Source organism: Syngnathoides biaculeatus, chromosome 4 (assembly GCF_019802595.1).
Source record: "Syngnathoides biaculeatus isolate LvHL_M chromosome 4, ASM1980259v1, whole genome shotgun sequence".
Classification (NCBI taxonomy): domain Eukaryota; kingdom Metazoa; phylum Chordata; class Actinopteri; order Syngnathiformes; family Syngnathidae; genus Syngnathoides; species Syngnathoides biaculeatus.
Window position 1 is genome coordinate 20,470,886 of NC_084643.1, and position 21,345 is coordinate 20,492,230.

The 21,345-nt window shown below is 41.1% G+C and overlaps 3 protein-coding genes and 1 non-coding gene across 10 annotated transcripts in view; 2 read left to right on the forward strand and 2 right to left on the reverse strand.

The window, feature by feature from the left end:
* zdhhc8b (zinc finger DHHC-type palmitoyltransferase 8b) overlaps window positions 1-2,938 on the forward strand; it is an 82,315-nt gene extending 79,377 nt beyond the window's left edge. For both annotated transcript variants that reach the window (XM_061818617.1, XM_061818618.1), the window contains exon 11: window positions 115-2,938. In XM_061818617.1, coding sequence (XP_061674601.1) covers window positions 115-253 — 139 coding nt within the window. In that variant the 3' untranslated portion in view covers window positions 254-2,938. The remainder of the gene's footprint in view (window positions 1-114) is intronic.
* On the reverse strand, window positions 2,058-7,859 carry ranbp1 (RAN binding protein 1). Its single transcript, XM_061818626.1, has 7 exons — window positions 7,727-7,859; window positions 7,248-7,437; window positions 5,902-6,035; window positions 5,669-5,826; window positions 3,838-3,966; window positions 3,644-3,712; window positions 2,058-3,162 (listed from the first exon to the last, which is right to left on the reverse strand). The coding sequence occupies exons 2-7, from the start codon at window positions 7,260-7,262 to the stop codon at window positions 3,035-3,037; spliced, it is 633 nt and encodes a 210-aa protein (XP_061674610.1). The 5' UTR covers window positions 7,263-7,437; window positions 7,727-7,859; the 3' UTR covers window positions 2,058-3,034.
* On the reverse strand, window positions 3,301-3,429 carry LOC133500086 (small nucleolar RNA SNORA77). The gene has a single exon (XR_009794835.1). It is a non-coding gene; the product is annotated as a small nucleolar RNA SNORA77 (small nucleolar RNA).
* trmt2a (tRNA methyltransferase 2 homolog A) lies at window positions 5,863-21,236 on the forward strand. Of its 6 annotated transcripts, none has more exons than XM_061818625.1 (12): window positions 5,863-5,886; window positions 8,564-9,175; window positions 9,296-9,404; window positions 13,141-13,322; window positions 14,100-14,214; window positions 14,304-14,419; window positions 14,760-14,871; window positions 19,148-19,270; window positions 19,439-19,514; window positions 19,617-19,733; window positions 20,091-20,187; window positions 20,272-21,236. In XM_061818625.1, the coding sequence occupies exons 2-12, from the start codon at window positions 8,571-8,573 to the stop codon at window positions 20,447-20,449; spliced, it is 1,830 nt and encodes a 609-aa protein (XP_061674609.1). In that variant the 5' UTR covers window positions 5,863-5,886; window positions 8,564-8,570; the 3' UTR covers window positions 20,450-21,236. The 6 variants fall into 6 exon arrangements, with proteins under 6 accessions (XP_061674609.1, XP_061674607.1, XP_061674605.1 ...); XM_061818623.1 differs by lacking the exon at window positions 5,863-5,886 and adding an exon at window positions 5,953-6,077; XM_061818621.1 differs by lacking the exon at window positions 5,863-5,886 and adding an exon at window positions 7,463-7,599.
* The last annotated feature ends 109 nt before the right edge of the window (window positions 21,237-21,345 follow it).

Consider the following 21,345-nt stretch of genomic DNA (forward strand, 5'->3'; position numbering starts at 1 on the left):
CAACCCTTAATCGCTTTTTCTTCGCTGTCCAAAGACCAATAACTTCTTACTTGTGTTGAATCTCTGAATCTGAGTTGAACACCATTTGTTGCTTTTTTTTCTCTTTCCATTTAGAGAGGCCATGAAAGTTAATGGCCAGATTGCCATGGATTGCCACCCGAGTGCCAAGGGTGTCACAACTAGTCCCAGTCGCCATGGTAATGTGAAAAGGGTGACTGGGGTGGGAGGCACCACCTATGAGATTTCAGTGTGAGCAAGGATGCCGAATTTACCTTCAGTGGAGAAACAGCATTTATTTTTGTTTTGTGAACTGGACAATCCAGAAGCAGGAACTTGGTTTTATTATTGTCCAATGACAGGATCAGTGTGCTTCTAAGTGGTTCTCTTGAGCCTAATTGTGTGAGTCCAAATATCAACTGCTCCTCTGTATTGATAAGGGGTGTTTTACTTTGTTGGGGGGGGGGTCCATATCTTGATCGTTTAATTGGACCAAGAAAATTATCTTTGCTATAATCAATCATGTAACCTGGTCCAAATATTCTGTACTTTTAAGCTCCAGTATTACAGATGAAATAAAATGCCACTGAAGGTGTGTGTGTGTATGGGGGGGGGGGGGGGGTGGAAATAGATCCTGACATACTCAGCCTGAGAATAATACTTTCCCTTGTGTGAGAACCTCCCCACTTGCAGAATTCAACATATTCAGGTGCTTAAAAGAGTGGGCCCCTTAAAGGAAACCTGCTGACTGAAACCTAGGTATGGATGCAACCCACATTGGTTTGATTTGATGGAGTGTCTTTAAGTTTTCTGCTCACCTTGCACTGGACTTAGAAAGGCTTCTTCTGGAACATTAGATTAACTCACACTAGAATTCAAAACCCAACATTACACAGCCAAGTGGAATTGTTTTAGTATTTGTCTTTAATGTTTATAATAGTAATACTTCAGTGATAAAGGATTGTAAATAAAATATCATCCATTCCTTTTTTTGGTCAGTTGCTTTTGCGTAACAAATTTAACTTTTGAACAATGTTTTCATTTTGTAGACTGGATGCCCGACTTTACGGTCATTTTTTGTGTGATAAATTATACAATACAGCCAGAAGGGCTCATGGAGGAACTAACTTCCATCAATGTCGATGTAAAACTTTTTTTTGCTATGCAGGTGTATCTCAATGGTTCTTCAGCACAAGATTATAAAGCAGTAATGTAACATGGTTTTGAAAAATGTATTAAGTGAATAGAACAAAAAAAACAGTTGGCTGTTGCGTAGCCAGTCCATATTGGATTAGCATGGCATCAATGATGCATTTCCTGAGATTTGCAGAGCTGTTCAATTAACTTTTCTTTCAAGAGTTGTTCCCCACACTCCCCTCACGAAACATTTAGACCAGTCATGTTCTGTCCTTATATAATAGCTGTTTGGTACAGAAAAGCACTGAATATAAATATATGTTTGATTTGGGCTCTCTGAATTTGAAATATACCAGAGATGTAACACCAACATTTGGTTTGTCACTCATCCATTGTTGCCTTGACGTAATCTAAGGTCCACACCAGGTATGTAGTGGTACCACATAGAATATGGCGTGAAGCAACTCAACTGTAAATTAGTTTTTTTATCTGGTGGTTTGGTAAGAGGGGTGTTATAAGTTTATCTAGAGTGGTAATGTTAAACAAAAATAACCAGTTTGACCACAAACACTGCTGGTGTCATCCTTAATACTGCCAGCGGTGCAACTGTATTTTGGCAAATGGGTTTTACAAGATTCCAAAATGTTGCTGCCAGTTTATGATCCTACTCCAACAACCCCGAGCTCAATTTCTTTTCAAACAGTTGGAGAGTTCATTGTATTAAATTAAAGACTATAATATGTTATTTTTGTAAATAAACATTTCCTTTAAACCTGAGCAATCAATAAAGTGTAATTTCAGCAAATTTTGTGATTTTTTTTCCAAGCAATACTAACAAAGGCAGTGGGGAAAAAGTCAATGTGGTTAAAAACAAGTAAAAATCAAATTGTACTGTTTGCAAGAATGCTTATATGAATGCAAGGTTGGTTGACAGTGTTTTATTCAAAAGTGGAGGAAACATTTCCAATCATTGAGTGCAAATGAGACGCAACATTTCATCCATGTACAAGTATTTACAGATGCACTGGCACTTGGATGCATTTTTGAGGTTCAGAAATGTTGGTTGGTGAGAAGAATTGGAGCTGAGCAAGATGGCCAGGGGCAGATTTTACATGTTTAGTCAGGGAATGTTACAGAGAGAGTTCCTGGTCAGGAACTTAATTTTTTGTGGAGGTATACCAAACTGAAAAACTGTTGTCTTTGGACTTAAAAACTTTCAGATGTTTAAAAAAAATCAAAAATTAAATCAGCTAAGTGCATCTGATAGTCCTAAATTGTAGTGGGGCCCTCCACTTATTGCCGCCACACAGATGTGATGAGAATGGACCTGGCAAGAACTAATTCTACAAGTCTCCAGAGAGAAGTCACAGATTTACTTGAAGCCCGGGAACAGCAGACTCATGGCCAGGGCAAGAAGGCCCTCTGAATTGCATCATCATGACGTACTAGAATATGCAATTTCCATGACACTAGGTCCCTCACCCTGTGCTGTTAAACAAGCAGGCCACATTACCATCTCCCAACAAAAAAAAAAAAAAAAAAAAAAAAAAAAAAAAAATAAACAACACCCCAATGTGGGAATTATTTCTATCACAAGCCTCTTCACAGTTTGTCACAACATTTAAGTGTTGACCATAATTGGAAAGTATTGCAATCCACTGGTGTTTTGAAACAATAGGGGAAGAAGGGGGTGGGGGCTTCATTTTCATAACTTCACTACTTTGTTTGGTTCTCAAAGTGGTATCAAGGACTTGTGAGGCAAAACAAATTAAAAAAAAAAAAAAAAAAGGAAAAAAAAAAAACCTAGTACATCAAGTGTCCAAATTCAGTTCATTAAGAGTCTATTGTAGAAAAAGAGGAAAATGGATCAACTGAAAGACCGGCATAGAAAGTTCGTGCTTCAATTCTTTTCCTCGGCCTTCATCTTCGCCTCCTCTTTTTTCTCCGTCTCCTTTTCAACTTCTCTCTTGTCTTTTACCGAGAGCTCCTCCAGTTTCTCTGCCACTTTGATTGCACTATCAGTGTTGTCTGTGGCGAAAACAATGAAATAAGCCAGTGGGTAAAATGTTAGAAAGCATATCTCATGGCAGTTTCAACATCTCAGATTGGGGAACATTTGATTGAGGTGAGTCCAATTCATAATCTTCATGTAGAATGTGTGATAGTTGTGCTGTAGCAGAACAGAGTGAGAAAGGATTTGACACAACCCAGTCATGCATTCCATTCTGCACATTCATGTAGCAGACAGAAAAAGTCCTGAGCTGGAGTCTGCAGCAAAGAACAGAGTGTGTCTGCTGTCAACACCAAATGGGCCAAAATGTAAATGAACCCATCTTGGGCTCGATTCACATATGGTTGGCTTCTTTTAAAAGAAGCACACTTAACTCAACATGGATGCTGAGCAAAAAAAAAAAAAAAAAAAAATTATTGGAGTATTGTAATCGCAAACATAAATGTAAGCACCAACACTACGAGAATTGAAATAACTTAGTATGTATATCTTGCATACCTGACCCTTCTAGTTTGTTTCTGACCACATCTTTGCATTCGTCAAACTTGACTTTGAACTTTTGAGCATCTGCAGAGAGAACAACAGATCTTATACACATTACTCAACTGTGGTCATTCAATCCAACCATTGTCCACTGCACAAAACCCAAAGTCAGGATGCAGATTTGGACTGAAAACAGAAAATGGTCTTACTTTCTGCATTTAAAAATCGTATGGCCAGAAGTTCAGGTTTGGGTTCTTCATCGGCATAATCTGCTAGTGTACTCCACACCCAGGCTCTGTCGCTACCAGCGTTGGGCTTCAGCTCCATCATCGGTACAACTGTTATTCAGAAGAAGGGAACCATATCAAAATGGGTTGGTCACATGATGAATTACTATTGTCACGCAGTTGTATCAAGGTTAGCCAAACATATGTGAGACCCGGGATATACGTCATGTTGTCCCATATTTACAAGTGAGGAAAAAAAAAAACCGAATGAACATTTTTTCAGATCTATTAAAAAAGATGGATCGATATATCACAGGCGTTATGGTGGCGCAGCTGTAGAGCATTAGCCTCCCAGTTCTGAGGACCTGGGTTCAAATCCTGGCCACCTCCTGTGTGGAGTTTGCATGTTCTCCTCGTTCCTGCGTGAGTTTTCACCGGGCACTTTGGTTTCCTTCATTTTCTCAGCCACTTATCCTCACAAGGGCCACGGAAGTGCTGGAGCCTAGTTGATTTGTCATCAGGCAGGAGGCAGGGTACACCGTGAACTGGTTGCCAACCAATCGCAGGGCACATGGAGACAACAGTCACACTCACAAACAATCACACCTAAGGACAACACACGGGTGGTGTTCATTTCTTCAAATCATCAATGAATTGATTCTACACAGCCATTGGAGTGCAGCTGTGTTTGATTACACTGGTTGGACAGGTTAGGAAAGCCCCACACCAGTCCATATAAGCCCTTACAGCTCACAGCACATTTCGGAGGAAATGGCCATCATGAGGTCAAAAGAACTATCAGAAGAGCCCAGATAATTGTAGCAAGGTATAGATGTGGGCAAGGTTACAAAAGAAGAAAAAACGAAAACATTCTGCTGCACTAAGAATTCCAGTGGCCCCTATAATTCATCAATGGAAGATGTTTTGGACGACCAGAACCCTTTGTCGAGCTGGCGGTCCAGCCAAACTGAACAATAGGGGAAGAAGAGCCTTAGTGAGAGAGGTCAAGAAGAACCCAAAGATCTCTCTGGCTGAGTTCCAGAGATGTCATCAAGATATGGGAGAAAGTTCTGCAAAGTCAACCATCACTGCAGCCCTCCACCAGTCAGGGATTTTATGGCAGAGTTGTTTGACAGAAGCCTGTCCTCTGTGCAAGATAAAAGCCTGCATGGAGTTTGTGCATATGTGTGTGTGTGTATGTGTATGTGTGTGTGTGTATATATATATATATATATATATATATAATATATATATATATATGTGTGTGTGTGTGTGTGTGTGTGTAGCGGCAGTAGTAGGCAAACAGTTCAGGGTGTACCCCTCCTCCTGCCCGTTGACAGCTGGGATAGGTTCCAGCACTCCCGCGACCCCTGTGGGAATAAGCGCCTAAGAAAATGGATGGATGTATTTTACTATTTATTCTGTTTTTTAACTGTACTGCTGACATTTTGTACAAACCCACAAGCCGTTCTTGTTTTGGACTCTGAAAACATTTCCATCCACAGTGGAGTTAAGTTCATATCACAATTGGCTTCTGCTTGGAAAAAAAATAATCAGAATGAGTAGAAAATGTGCTAGACTGAAAATATCGCTGAACACTGAAGACACCTTTTACTCGTTTGTATTCAGATCTAAATAAAAGTAGCCCATAGTTAACATTTTATTTTGACTTCATGAAGGCATTGAGGGCAAACTTTGCCTAGAGTTTATAAAGACGTGATTGAGTCTGCGCAACTTGCTAAAATCTCCCATCCAAAAAAAATGGGGTTCCACATTTGGTATGAAATGAGGGTCAAACAGCTTCTAGACTCACTCTGATGATTGGCACAAAGCTTCAAAGTACGATCTCTCCGCATTAGGAGGCGGATTGTGCCCTTGTCTTTGTGCCTGAGCAGCTTGACATCACCAGTGCCTCTCTCCTTCCACTCGGGCGGGTCAATTTCAGAGGCAAACCGGTAGAGTTTAGCTCGCCTGCGAAATCAAGGATGGTCACAGGTGACAAAATGCAACATGAAAATGAACAACAGACTGGTATGGCTATGTTACATTTTGAAAAGTTCCTCTTCGTCTTCTTCTAAAGTTTTGACTTCTTGCTCAGGAAGGCTCACGATTGGTTCGAACTGAGGGTCATGATTGGAGTCTTCAGCAGTTTCCGGAGTGGTTTCATGCTCTTCTTGGTCCTAATGGGAACATGGAAAAATATTAGAACGTTAAACTTACAGGTTAGAAATTCACGGGAAAAAAGTGGCCTTCGAGACTCATTTGTGGTAGTGAATGTGCTGGGATTAAAGATCAATACGAAAATGCTATTTTGTATTAGTCATATGTGGCAATGACAGCTCAACACACCGAAATACATGCATACAAAAAGGGTTTCTCAAGGGGAGAAAAAAAAAAAAAAAATCAAAATATGAAGTAATATAACAACTTAGACAAATTTTAAAAACCAATATATTCTAAAAGAATCAATGCAGCAAAACAGTCCATGCTCCTCTCAAATGACGGGCTTTCTTGGAAAGTTAGCAGCAAAACCGGCACTAACTAAGGAGTGGCCGGCACCATCTCTCATTAAAAAAAATAATCAAGGAACCAATGACTACTGAATGCACACTAAATTTAGTTGGCGGACACGGCGAAAAAGCTGCATCGACAGCAAGTTTCTTTATTTGTACTTTGTGTAACTTAGTCGAAAGTTAGCTAGTCTGGCAACGAGGCCTTGCGCGAGGATGCTACTAGGGGGCAAACAATGCATTTAAAACGTGGAAAGTGTCATCATACAAGTCATTTACCGGCAACTGTGTGGAGTGGCTTTTTAATCGAGCCGGCTTAATAGTTTAAAATGTGAACGCATAAGCTACCAGTTAATGTTGCAAGCAGGCTGGCACATGCTAACAGTATAGCCAAAATGCAGTTAGCAACTGTTGTGCCTAGGGGGAAAGACAAGGCAACCTAGCCAACGCCAAATTAAACAAGGGGCACAACCCAAAAATTTTGCGGTACAAACGAGTGACAAACCGCCTAAACCCCTGTGACCTCGTCAATAACATCTACACAGCGATGTAGCCATTAGCATCCCACGGTGTTAATGAGAAGCTCGGGCAGCTAGCACTAACACGCTGACCGGCTGGACACTCACGAAACAATCACAAAACCGGATCAACGGCAAGTCACCTCCTGCAAGAATTTAGGTCTCGTGTGTTAATAGTTGTAAAATGCACAAAACGTATAACAGCCATTCGGGTTCTCTCGCATCGCAACACATTGGCAGTTTGATTGGAAAATTCCTTTCAAACTTCAGCGAATGGTGAAACGCCCAATAATGGGGTTATTCCACAAATTCTCAATTCAAAACAAACAGAAGACGTTCGATGACAGACCAATCCTGACCTCACCTTCGGGTCAGCCATAATATAATGGATGTTTGTAGATTTTGAAGTTAACTTGGCGATTGAAGTCACAAATTGGCCGCAGTTTTCCGTCAGCTCCTCTCACTTCCTGTTCCAGGTTTCGCGCGCCGAATTTGCCTCATACGTCATCACGTTCCCACGTTCACTGTCGCCATCAAGTTACGAATTGGTTTTCCTGGAAATGCAGAATCCCAGCACGAAAATTTAGTAGTTTTCGGTAATATTAAAAAAAATAATGATGATGGTCAAATTAAATAAAAAAACAAAATACTTATTTAGAAAATCTGTAAATAATGACAACACAGTTCAAATACTAACTCTTTGGATCTTTTCAATGGTAATGTATCTTATCTGCACTAAATGTCTCGTATAATTTATTGTAAATAAAATATACACGTTTGAATTCATTTTTAGTCGTGTTGTAATATAATTGAATATCAAACAATACTTTAACCGGGTCTTACATCAGAAACACATAGATATCTATGTTTATTGTTCTCTGAGGCAAATTCTATTTTCAGTTATCCGTCCCTGATATCCTTCAAGTTTCCACCGGGAAAAAAAAATATTAGAAAGACGAGATCTCTTCACGCCGTAGCAAATGCGTGTACCACTTTAACAAAGTTCAAAGTTCACAACAAACTCCACGTGGTTTAATCAACATGGCAGCTTCTTAAACCGTCCGTGTACGTTTAAAAGCAGCGCAGAAAGGTAAGTCCAGTCTGCCTCGCTCCGTCTCCCTTCGGTGTCATACCTGCATGACCCCTGAAGTCGTCCTAAGCTTTGCTGCTGCTCTGAATTGAACAACATTTGAGCATGCTGCTTTCCAGTGCTGCGCTAATGGATTGAAATACATTTTCTGAAAACAGTACTGCCCATCATATTGATACATTCCACAAAGTGGCTATGAAAGTCTACCCGCCCTTGTTAGATGCCAGGATGTGATACAAAGGAGACCAAGATGAATTATTTCAAAACTATCCCACTTACAAAAGGGTTTGCAAGCTTGTGCAACCACATCTTCATTTTTTTACTTAGTCTCTCGATTTTATTTTTATTTTCATTTATTTATTTATTTTTTTAGTCATGCATTAAGTTCTAAAATAGTTGTACAATTTATAGGTCACACCAATGGTGTCTGGGGTCGGGGCTTTTAAATGAGTGCTCTCTGTATCGTTTTCTTTAAACCACAACTTGGCATTTGAACTGCAGTATGTTGACTTCCTTGCTACAGTATTTTTGCCATGTTTCTTCTGTTATGATTAGAGTCGTGAAACTGCTTCGTAACTTTTCCTTCACAGCGGAGTCATGGAAGACTGTAGTAGCAGCCATGTGACAGAAGCAGCGCCCCCAAAGGAAGGGGAAGCTGCTGATGCCCTCTCTGACAACACATATGTCAGCACTGCAGGAGAAGGTGAGGTGACCTTGGACACCAGCATTTATGGTTACATCAAGCAAGACCTTTTTACGTCTGAGATCTTCAAGGTGGAGATCCGGAATCTGCCAAAGTTCATTGGCTTCAATGACCTGAAGAAGTTCCTAGCCAAGCATGGCCTCAACCCGCACAAAATCAAGCTTTTTGGCAAGCACACATTTGCTTTTGTCACCTTTAAGAATGAGGAGGAGCGCAACAAGGCCGTGAAGATGGTACACGGCATGCAGTGGAAGGGCCAGGTGTTAAGTGTCAAACTGGCCAAACCTAAAGCTGATCCCATCCAAAGGAAAAGGAAGCAGGAGGAGGCAGAAGGGCTGCTCGGGCAGCCTCCTTCCAAGCAAGCAGAAGGGAATGACAAGGAGGAGCCACCGAGTGTCCAGATTGCCAATGTGGTGACTCCCCTGTGGAATGTTCCTTATGAGCAGCAGCTGAAGAGGAAGGAGGAAGATGTGGTAGCGGTTCTGCAGAGGCTGGCCAAGTGAGCGCATGTCTTCAGAATCCACACCAACCTCAGATACCAAGAATTGTCACCAGAGTAGGAAATGATCGTTATTGTATTGCATCGATCATTCTTAATCCTTTGTTGTCTCCCCATTAGAGAGATTGCAAGCACCAACAGAGCCATGGTGCCCTGGCTCTTTGAGGGGAAAGGAAAACAAAACAGAATGTGTTGTCCTCTGGAAGCTATTTGTCCATCCCCTACACAGGTTAGTGTGTAAATTGTCTATTGTTGAATTTCTGGAATTGAGAAATCATTTCCATAGGTCTGTCATAATATTCAGTTTTTATCTTTGTATTTATGTCTTTATCCAAGGAGCAAAGTGTAGCAATATTACAATTAGAACCTGGCCTAACACTGTGACTCTGACCAGTGTTGTCGCCCCATTGTTTTAATTTCAGGGAATTATTTTAGTCGGCTAAATTTAAATGCAGCCCTATAGTGTTTGGGGAATGCAGGGGGGAGGCAAAAAACAGTGCAATCTGTAGACCTGTCAAAAGGGTTGCGGCAGGAAGGGCATCTGGCGTAAAGCTTTGCCAAACAAACGTGAGCATTCATCGGAAGGTTCCCATACCAGATTAGCCGTGACCCAGTTTAACAACGCCCTTCACTGGCACCGCTAACCTGCAGGGCACCGGTAAAAATTCAGCTACTGTGGGTCGAAAACAAAGAACAGGAGAAAAGTGGATTCGTCGGCAGACAGAGGAATACGAAGAGCCTACAACAGAATGTAGGAACTTTGAATGTGTGGACGATGACAGGAAAAGCTCAGGAGTTGGTTGATGTGATGTTTAGAAGAAATGTTGATATATTGTGCATCCAAGAGAGCAGGTGGAAAGGAAGTAAGGCTAGAAGTTTAGGAGCAGGGTTTAAATTATTTTACCATGGAGTAGATTGGTAGAGAAATGTAGTAGGGGTTATTTTAAAGGAAGAACTGGCTAAGAATGTCTTGGAGGTGAAAAGAGTATCACAGTCACTGTGATTTGACGGGCGTGTACATGCGCAATCGCACTCGCAAATCCGTGCAGTCGAGCATGAAAAATCACGGGTGTAAAATTTGTTACAAGTAGAAATACATAGATATTGAAAGATGTTGCTTATTTTGTGTAGTCTTGACCAATGTTCCCTCTAAGCTGCACCATTGCGCAATTTTCGCACACTCAGCGCACATCAAAATCTATCCGGCGCAGTGAACCACAGCCTTTTTTTTTTTTTTTTTTTTTAAATAATTTATTTATTTATTTAAATAAAACATGGAACCACACTGTCTATAACAACGAGCTGCTGCTCAGCCTACTTCTATTTCCTAATTTACCTGACACCCCCTCCCCCCCCGGTCTTAAAGGGGTACACTCATGATTACAAACACAACACACACTCAACTTTATGCCTACGGACATGACTGGTGGACCACACCCATAACTTTATATCTGCGGGCATGACTGACCACACCTGTACATTTTTCAAATGTGAGTTACTGGTATCTGATCAATTAATGAAGCTAAAACTTTAAATTGAGGGTGATATGTATAATGTGATTAGCACCAATATTCCACAGGTAGGATGTGACCTAGAGGTGAAAGAGAAATTTGTGAAGGAACTTGATGAAGTAGTTCTGAGCATCCGAAACATGGAGTTGTGATTGGTGCAGATTGTAATGGACATGTTGGTGAAGTAAACAGGAGTGATGATGTTATGAGTAAGTAGGGCATCCAAGAAAGGAACTTAGAGGGACAGATGATAAACTCAGGACAGAAGTATTTACGAGCAACAGTATGATGCCTAGAAAGAGTACCACAAATGCATTATTTGCCTTGAGGACGCTTATGGAAAAGTACAGAGAAGGTCAGAAGGCGCTACATTGTTTCTGTGTCGATCCATAGAAAGCCTGTGACAGAGTAAGTACTAAGAGAGAAACTGTGGTACTGCATGTGTAAGTCTGGAGTGGTGGATAAATATCTTACAATAGTACAGGACATGTATGAGGGGAGCAGAACAGTGGTGAGGTGTGACAGGAGAATTTAAGGTGTAGGTGGGACTACATCTGGGATCAGTTCTGGGGCCCTTCCTGTCTGCAGTGGTAATGAATAGGGTGACAGATGAGGTTAGACTGGAATTCTTGTGGACCATGAAAGTTGCTGCTAACATTGTGATTTTCAGTGAGCGCAGGAAACAGGTGGAGGAACAATGTTTTGGAGACCGAGAGAGAGCAGACTTCAGTGGTTTGGGCAGGTCTAGAGGGGAGGGGGTGAGTATATTGGTAGAAGGGTGTTGTTGAGGATGGAGCTGCCAGGCAAAGGAGTGAGAGGAAGACCAAAAAGAAGGTAGAAGGGTGTTGTGAGGGAAGAGATGAGGGCAGGAAGATGCACAAAATAGGCTAGCATGGAAACGGATGTGTTGTGGCGACAGTTAAGTGACAACCAGAAAGGAAAAGAAGAAAAAGATTGTAGTCAGCTAAGTTTATTAATTGAAACAGATGGACAGAATATATATTTTTTCCTTTTATTACAAATAACATATTATTACATTATATTTATCAAAAATAACCTTTTGCCATTTACTTTTCTTGATGGGTTTTGTAGCCAATATAGCACAGGACATTAGTACAATATCTAGATTTTTTTTTTTTTTTTTTTTTTCCCTGACAAGTTTATTTTTAAATTTACATACATGTCATACATATTTTGCCCCTCTGATGGAGTTGCTACTTTCAGAAATGATTCTTAAAATTTAATACCTCTTAAAGAATATGAATAAAAACTGATCTGTCTTTCTGATCAATGTGATTGCTAAAATCAACCAATGTATTGCTCCAATTACACCTCAATGATGGGCCTGGGAAACTCCAACACATTCAAACCAGGTCTTTCTATTCTAATTCTTTCAACTGATTCCATTTTAAAATGTCCACAAATAGAGTAATAGATTCTGTTTGTCTCGTTTTCATCGATTAAACAAACGAGGCTCATGTATCAGTGAATTTGAAAGTCAACTGGTGTACATTGCTTCGAAAATTATTCATTACTAATTCGAATGTCATTGCGTTCTCAGTGGTTTCCCATTTTGAACAGGAATGACGAACCTCAATAAACCTTTTTATACCCAGCTCACTGGCCTTTTCTGAGAAAACAGAAATTAATCCAGCATAACATTAAATCATTATCTGTTCAGGAACGCAATTAAATAAAACATTTGACATATTACTCAAGAATAGTGCACTCCTTGTGAGGGTAAGTTGCTAAGAAAATGGATGGAGTATTTATACTGGTGTAGTAAACGTTACATGAACAGGGTTACCAATGCTGTTAATTTGGAACTGTTGTGACAAACATTTGTGGTCTAATAAACAAGATGTGTAATCTATCCATCTGCCTGTCCGTCAACCATATTCTTCTACTTATCTGGGGTCGGGACGTGGGGGCAGCAGCGTGGGAGCGAAGACTTCCTCTCAGCAGCCACTCCGTCTATCCCTATCGAGAGTTCCTGATGTGCTCTCAGGCCAGAAGGGAGACATTGTATAGCCAGCGTGTCCTGGGCCTTCTCCTCGTGGGACCATGGAGTTTCCCAGATGTAATATTGAGGTTAAAAAAAAAAATCACCTCTGCTGTGCCAAGAAATTATGTCCATAAAGGGTATGAACGGACTGGATCACAAAGTGTAGGCTTAGCAGTGTCCAAACTTATTGCAGGTTGTACAAGGACGGACCGGCCTGTATTAGGGGGTCTGATACTGCATAATCCACTAGCAGCCCCTCACCATCCTCACCAAGTGACACCGTTGAATACATTCTTGAAGTCCACTAAGTATATTTAGACTAAATGGCTGTGTATATTATAAGTATTTTGGTTTAAGATTTGGAGGTATTTTCATGGTTCTATTATGGGTTACATTTTCCATGTTGGTCATATGCAATGGTGTCCAACAACCCCTGTGTATACTGGCAGACGGAGTATAGAAACAAGTGTGAGTTCCTCATCTCAGTGGGCGCGGACGGGGAGGATAAGACTATCGGCTTCCGCCTAGGGAAATATAAAGGAGGCTCCTGTGCTGTGGTGGGGCCGGCGGAGGTGTGCCACGTCTCAGCCGAGGCCAAGAAAGTTGTACACGCGTTTCAAAAATTCATCAGGTGCATATTTCATTCAATAGTCCAATTCAAAAAGTCACTTATATAATATTCATCAAACATATTTTGCCTATCCAGGTTCTGTTACTAAAAATTAGTTTTCTTGTAATGTTATAATAACTCATTTTGGATTTTTTTTGTATTAGTTATAAACTAATCCAAATTGGAAAATGTCAAATCACAAAGATGTTAAGTCTTTGTGGTGGATCTATGTATTATTTTCAGTTTTCCAAATAAACTACCAAAATAAATTCATTTTTCTACATTATTCTAATTTATACAGGTGCACCAATAGAATACAAGCAATGGAAGTGTAAACCTTCACCAAAGCTTGGACATAGGTTACATGTGGATAAAAGAAACACAGAAACGTAGACTAATTAACAGTAATTAACAGGAGGTAAAGTTTTATACAGATTTAGAATTTCTTCATCGGATTAAAAAAAATCCAATACGTGCAAAAGATTTGCAATGTAGTCTGAACAAATTATGTAATCTGGATCACATCTGATTACAGTTGAACCTGCTTTTAATAATAAATAAATACATTTAAATGAAGAAGGTAGCCTTAAAACTAGCCTTGGACTATCTGTCATAAATAAAATATACTTCATCCAAATTGATATATGACGATATATGAAAAACTGTAAACACATCTAGATAAATGAACACCATCTAATAAAATCTAAAGTTCTTTGGGCAGGTGGTAATGTTCCTATATTTATTATTTTGTTTTGTACATGATTCCCTTTATGGTACTGATGTTGAGTGATTGCCCAGGTCAACGCCTTACACTGTGTATAGTCCTGAAATGTATGAAGGACACTGGAAGCAGTTGACTGTTCGGACCACCAGGACCAAACAAGCAATGGCTATTGTGTTCTTCAACCCACAGGTAATAAATTCAGGCTCTCCTATTTATGAACTGCTATTGGAAAGCTGTGAATGTTGTTTTTATGACTAATTTCACACTCATTTTGCTAGAAACTTAGAGAAACAGAACTTGGTGCATTAAAGAACTCCATGAAGGAGTACTTCTCAGAAGGAGAGGGCAAAGACAGCGGCATCACCTCTCTTTACTTTGTCAGAGAGGGCCAAAGGTGAGGTCTTTGGGTTTGCTCATTTTACCAGATTCTAAGAACTTGAATGATGTGTGTTGGGGGGAGGGGGAGGTATTGTGTATAAATGCAGAAGCTTTAGCTTCTTATATCAATTCACCCGACAAACACCACCTGAAAATAAAGTGATGTCTCCAGTTCAGCTATCAGTTGAACAAGATGTTTTCATAGTTGTTTGCAAACTTAATACCAATTATTTGTGTGACATTAACCCTAGAGAACCCATTTTAAAAGAGGATTTGGATGTCTTGGGTTCTCTAGCATTAATTATGTGAACTACCAAGGCATGTAATGTGAATAAATTTTCTCTCGGCGGCCAAAGGAAATCTCCCAATGTTGAAGACTTGCCCTGTGAACTGGTAGCAGGAGATTCCTGGATCCACGAGGAGCTTCTTGGTTTGACATTTAGAATTTCTCCCCATTCATTCTTCCAGGTAAGTAACCTTTTATGACTACTTGGTAGCCTCCAAGCCTCCCAAAAACATTGCACCAGGATTCGCCCCTGCCAATGCTTTATGGTCAATACCCTACAATAGTATGTTGTTACGTATATTTGAAAAAATTTACTTCTTTTTTTCCTTTCGGCTTGTCCTGTTAGGGGTCGCCACAGCGTGTCATCTTTTTCCATCTAAGCCTATCTCGTGCATCTTCCTCTCAAACACCCACTATCCTCATTTCCTCCCTCACAGCATCCATCAATCTTTTCTTTGGTCTTCCTCTCGCTCTTTTGCCTGGCAGCTCCATCCTCAGCACACTTCTACGAATATACTCCCTCTCTCGTGTCTGAACATGTCCAAACCATCTAAGTCTCCAACCTTGTCTCCAAAACATCCAACTTTGGTTGTCCCTCTAATGAGCTCATTTGTCATCCTATCCAACCTGTTCACTCCAAGGGGGAACCTCAGCATCTTCACCTCTGCTAGCTCCAGTTCTGCTTCCTGCTGTTTCTTCAGAGCCACCATCTCTAATCCGTACATCATGGCCGGCCTCACCACTGTTTTATAAACTTTGCACTTCATCCTAGCGGAGATTCTTCTGTCTCATAGAACACCAGACACCTTCCAACTGTTCCACCCCATTTGGACCCGTTTCTTCACTTCTTTACCACACTCTCCATTACGCTGTATTGTTGACCTTAAGTATTTGAAGTAATCCACCCTTCCTATCTCCTCTACCTGGAGCTTCACTCTTCCTCCTCCGCCCTCACATTCATGCACATATATTCTGTTTTACTTCGGCTAATCTTCATTCCTCCCCTTTGCAGTGCATGCCTCCAACTTTCTCATTGTTCCTCCCCCTGCTCCCTGCTTTCACCGCAGATCACTGCGAACATCATAGTCCAAGGGGATTCCAGTCTAACCTCATCTGTCAGCCTATCCGTAACTACCCCAAACAGGAAGGGGCTCAGCACGGGTCCCTGATGCAGTCCCACCTCCACCTTAAATTCCTCTGACACACCTAAGGCACACCTCACCATTGTTCTGCTGCCATCATTCATGTCCTGTAGTATTCTAACATATTTCTCCGCCACACCAGACTTGCGCATGCAGTACCACAGTTCCTCTCTTGGTACTCTGTCATAGGCTTTCTCTAGATCCACAAAGACACAATGTAGCTCCTTCTAACCTTCTCTGTACTTTTCCACGAGCATCCTCAAGGCAAATAATGCATCTGTGGTACTCTTTCTAGGCATGAAACCATACTGTTGCTCACAGATAATTACTTCTGTCATGAGTCTAGCCTCTACTACTCTATCCCATAACTTCATTGAGTGGCTCATCATCTTTATTCTTCTATAGTTTCCACAGCACTGAACATCGCCTTTGTTCTTAAAAATGGGGACTGGCACACTTTTCCTCCATTCTTCTGGCATCTTCTCTCCCTCTAGTATTCTATTGAATAAGTTGGTCAAAAACTCCACAGCCACCTCTCCAAATTGCTTCCATACCTCCACTGGTATGTCATCAGGGCCAACTGTCTTTCCATTTTTTTCCATTCTGTTCACTGCCTTTCTAACTTCCCCCTTACTAATCATTGCCACTTCCTGGTCATTCACGCTTCCCTCTTCTACTCTACCTTCTTTCTCATTTTCTTCATTAACTACTCAAAATACTCTTTCCATCTACTTAGGACACTACTGGTACCAGTCAACATATTTCCATCGCTATCCTTAATCACCTTTTATTTGCTGCACATCCTTCCCATCTCTATCCCTCTGTCTGGCCAACCTGTAGTGATCCTCTTCTCCTTCTTTCGTCTCCAACCTGGTGTATATGTTGTCATATGCCTCTTGTTTAGCCTTCGCCACCTCTACCTTTGCCCTACATCGCATCTCAATGTATTCATTTCACCTGTCCTCAGTCCTCTGCGTATCCCACTTCTTCTTCGCTAATCTCTTTCCCTGAATGACTTCCTGTATTTTGGGGTTCCACCACCAAGTCTCCTTCTCCCCTTTCCTACCAGACGGCACCCCAAGTACTCTCCTGGCTGTCTCTCTGAGTACCCTGGCAGTAGTATTCCAATCTACCGGGAGCTCTTCTTGTCCAACTAGAGCCTATGTCACTTCTTTCTGAAAGGCCACATAACATTCTTCCTTTCTCAACTTCCACCACCTGATTCTCTGCTCTACCTTTTTGTCTTCTTAATCTTCCTACCAATTACCAGAGTCATCCTACATACGACCATTCTATGCTGTTGAGCTACACTCTCCCCCACCACTACCTTAAAATCAGTAACCGCCATCAGATTACATCGTCTGCACAAAATCTAATCCACCTGGGTGCTTCTACCTCTGCTCTTGAAGGTCACTCTATGTTCCTGTCTCTTCTGGAAATAAGTGTTCACCACTGCCAATTCCATCCTTTTTGCGAAGTCTACCACCACCTGACCCTCAAAGTTCCTTCTGCTGAATGTTGTACTTACCCAACATTCTTTATTGCCCCTGTTTCCTTCGCCAGCATTTCATTGAAATGCGAAATCTGAACCAATCCAGAGAGAGAGAGAGAGAGAGAGAGAGAGAGAGAGAGAGAGAGAGAGCGAGAGAGAGAGAGAGAGAGAGAGAGAAGAGAGAGAGAGAGAGAGAGCAGAGAGAGAGAGAGAGAGAGAGAGAGCGAGAGAGCGAGAGAGCGAGAGAGAGAGAGCTCGAGAGAGAGAGAGAGAGAGCGAGAGAGAGAGAGAGAGAGCAGAGAGAGAGAGAGAGAGCGAGAGAGAGAGCGAGAGAGAGAGAGAGGAGAGATCTCTCTCTCTCTCTATCTCTCTCTCTCTCTCTATCTCTCTCTCTCTCTCTCTCTCTCTCTCTCGCTCTCTCTCTCTCTCTCTCTCTCCTCTCTCTCTCTCGCTCTCTCTCTCTCTATCTCTCTCTCTCTCTCTCTCTCTCTCTCTCTCTCTCTCTCTCTCACTCACTCACTCACTCACTCACTCACTCACTCACACACATATGCTCAGGACTACTTAGTTCCTTCCAGAATTTCTCTTTCAACTCAAGATCACATCCTACCTAGCCGCTAATCACATTATACATCATACCCTCAATTTCATCCTCATCACTCGATCTAATGCTCTTTTTACTTCCAAGAAATTCTTAGCCGGCTCTTTCTTTAAAACAACCCCTACTTCATTTCTCTTCCCATCTACTCTGTGGTAAAATCATTTCAACCCTGCTCCTAAGCTTCTAGCATTACTTCCTTTCCACGTGCTCTCTCATCATGTCAACTAACTCCTGAACTTTTCCTGTCATAGTTTTAACATTCAAAGTCCCTACACACAGATGTAGGCGCCGTGCATGTCTTTTCTTCTTCTGCCGACTGAGCCGCTTTCCTCTTATTTTTTTTGTCTTCGACCTACATTTTCTGAATTTCTACCTACGCCTTGCAGATTAACAGTATCGGGGGCGGGCGTTGTTACCCCGGGCCACAACCTATCAGTTATGGAATTCGTTTGATGAACGCTCATATATGTTTGGCACAGTTCTATGCCAGATGCCCTTCCTGCCGAAACCCTCCGCATTTATCCGGACTTGAGACCGACCTACAGGTCGCACAGAAATTGTGCCCCCCTGCGGGATGCAGATAGTTAAAACAAGTAATCAAATATACAAAGTCAGCACATAAGATACACAAATCACATACTACCTGTGTGAAAATATAAGGGATTCAAACCACAATGCCCTTCACTCTGGTAGTTGAAGGTTGAGTCCACGTTTGAGGTTTGGTCCTCATTGTATACTCTAGGTAGGTAATATTGTTAGCGCGCTAGGCTAACTTAGGCTGACCAGCTTTAACGCAAAAAATACGGCTCTAATTCGGGCATTAGGATGTGCTATGATAAGACTTGTTAAATTTCCTATAAGTCATCGCATCCCTCGTTGTACAAGTTTTTTTAGGTCGTATAAGTTATGAAGTTACTCACGTTCCATTTTTCTTCAACAGCACGGTTTGATCACAAACTCATGTCATTGTTGGCCAGCTAAGCTAATGGTAGTCTGGGCCTATTAGCAAGTTTAAGTGGATGTTTACACTTGCCCAACATCCTAATAAGTACTCACGGTCCTCGTTGTAAATGAAACGACGGATTTGCAGGTCGTGTAAGTACTCACGTTTGTTTACCTCCTCAGCAAATATTTGATTACATAGGTGACTTGATGTTGTCAGGCTAGGCTTTGAACAAGTTTACTATACACTGTTTTCTTCCATTTGATGTGCTACCTGACAGGTAAATACTGCAGGAGCGGAGGTTCTGTACTCTGCAGTTGGGGAATGGGCACAACTTGATCAGGACAGCATAGTTCTGGATGTGTGCTGTGGGACAGGAACTATCGGCATTTCTTTGGCAAAGGTAATAGGGTATCGTTTTTTGTTTTTACTTTGAGAGAAAATGACTATATTCTGCACACATTTTTGTTGATCTGATCACCTGAAGGGAATAAATATACAAGCCACTTTAGAACAGATGAGATGAGATGTGATGAACATAAACAATGCCTTTTTTTTCCGGGTTCTGCAGAGGGTCAAGAAAGTAATTGGGATTGAACTTTGCCAGGAGGCAGTTGAGGATGCCAAAGTTAATGCAAAACTAAACGGTGAGCCCAGTCAGATACGAAGAATGTTCGAAATAGTGGCTGGTCTAATACATACTGTAATTTGGTCCTATCACCTGGCTTTTCCTCTTTTTGCATGTGAAGGGCTCAGCAATGTCGAGTTCCACTGTGGGAAAGCTGAAGATTTATTCCCCAATATTCTCAGTGCTCTTGTGTCACCCAAAGTCACAGCCATTGTGGATCCACCGAGGGCGGGCTTACGTAAGAGTAGAAGACAAAATGTCGTAAAGGTCCCCCTCTGTCAATCTTTTTTTTTTTTTCCCATGGTTTTCTGCATAGTAGGTCAAAATCAGTCTGAATGCTTTAACATCCATGTGGTTTGTCGATGGAATGCAAAAGTAAATAAATAGCTCAAGACTTGCAAAATGGGTAGATTTGAAATCACTGACAGTAGATTTGCGCACATCATTGTGGTACTCCATCCATATAATCATTAACTTTTCATTCAAACCTGATAAACAGGTTGTCAAAATTAAATGGAAAAAGTGATGGAAGGAGACCTTTAATGATATTGTGATGTAGTGTTTTACTCAAGTAGGTGGTGTCTTAACTTCACAGACTCCAAGGTGATACTAGCCATCAGGCGAGCAGAGCATCTGAAGAGGCTGATTTATGTGGCGTGCAATGCTAAGGCAGCCATGAACAACTTCATTGAGTAAGTCCCCCTGACCCCAATACACCTAGAACGCACTCTGAAAACGCTTTTTATATCAAGTAATCAAAAAAATATTCTCTAAAGCCTGTGCAGGTCACCGTCCAACAGAGTTCACGGAGCACCGTTCCAGCCAGTGCGAGCCATCGCTGTTGATATGTTTCCTCAGACCACACACTTTGAGATGGTTATGCTCTTTGAGAGAGTGGACTACAACTCCCAGCAGCAGATGAACAATCAGAAAGAAGCTCTATCTTCATCTTAGTTCCTTTGCATATCTATGCTCAAACATTGAATTGTAACATTTACATTATTTTGTGTTGATGTCCATCCTTTAAATTGCTTACTATCCCAAATGCACCAAGTTTCCTTGTTTTAATAAGTGTTTTACTCATGCTTTCAAATCAATCACAAAAACTGCCTTTTACCATCTGAAGAACATATCTAGAGGGAAGGCTTGTGTGTGTCAAGCAGACCAGAAAAAGTCCATGCATGCTTTTATCTGAAGTAGACTTGACTCCCCAAAAAGAGCATTAAACTGCTGCAGCTCACGTTCTGACTAGAAGAAAGCGGTCAGGGCATATATCTCCAATTCTAAAGTCCTTACACTGGTTTCCAGTCAGCTTTAGAATAGATTTTAAAATTTCGGCTATTGGTCTATTAATCACTAAATGGTTTTGGTCCTGAATATATGAAAGAAATGCAAATGGAATACAAACCAAGTCGAGCTCTGACAACACAGGTCAAATAGTGAAGCAGCATTTACCTATTGTGCTGCACACATGGGATAAGTTGCCAACTGAGGTGAGTTCAGCCCCAAGTGTGAATATTTTTAAATCCAGGTTGAAAACTTTGCATGCTTTTAAAAGTATTTCAACTTAATATTTCTTGCACTGTATGTTTTTAAATGTGCATTGTACTTTTATTTTTCATTTGTCACCACCGCCCCTGTGTATTCAAATGCTTCATGTAACGCACATTGAGATACCTTGTGTATTAAGTGCTATATACATTTTTTTCTTTACTTAAGTTAGGTTCATTCTATTGAAATTAAACTTTGTTCACAACACATTGCTTCAGAAGATACTTTTTTTTTCCCCCTCTAAAGGTACTTTGTGCTACAAAGCATAAAAGAAATACTGCACTCCGTAATATTTCCAG

Excerpts from the sequence above, each read along its gene's own strand:
- trmt2a (XM_061818625.1), top strand. The coding sequence starts at position 8,571 with ATGGAAGACTGTAGTAGCAGCCATGTGACAGAAGCAGCGCCCCCAAAG. Across the intron at positions 14,215-14,303 it reads TTGTGTTCTTCAACCCACAG|AAACTTAGAGAAACAGAACT; the intron begins GTAATAAATTCA and ends TCATTTTGCTAG. Across the intron at positions 14,872-19,147 it reads CTCCCCATTCATTCTTCCAG|GTAAATACTGCAGGAGCGGA; the intron begins GTAAGTAACCTT and ends GCTACCTGACAG.
- ranbp1 (XM_061818626.1), bottom strand. Across the intron at positions 3,713-3,837 it reads ACGATTTTTAAATGCAGAAA|ATGCTCAAAAGTTCAAAGTC; the intron begins GTAAGACCATTT and ends TTCTCTCTGCAG. Across the intron at positions 3,163-3,643 it reads AAACAAACTAGAAGGGTCAG|ACAACACTGATAGTGCAATC; the intron begins GTATGCAAGATA and ends TTTTCGCCACAG.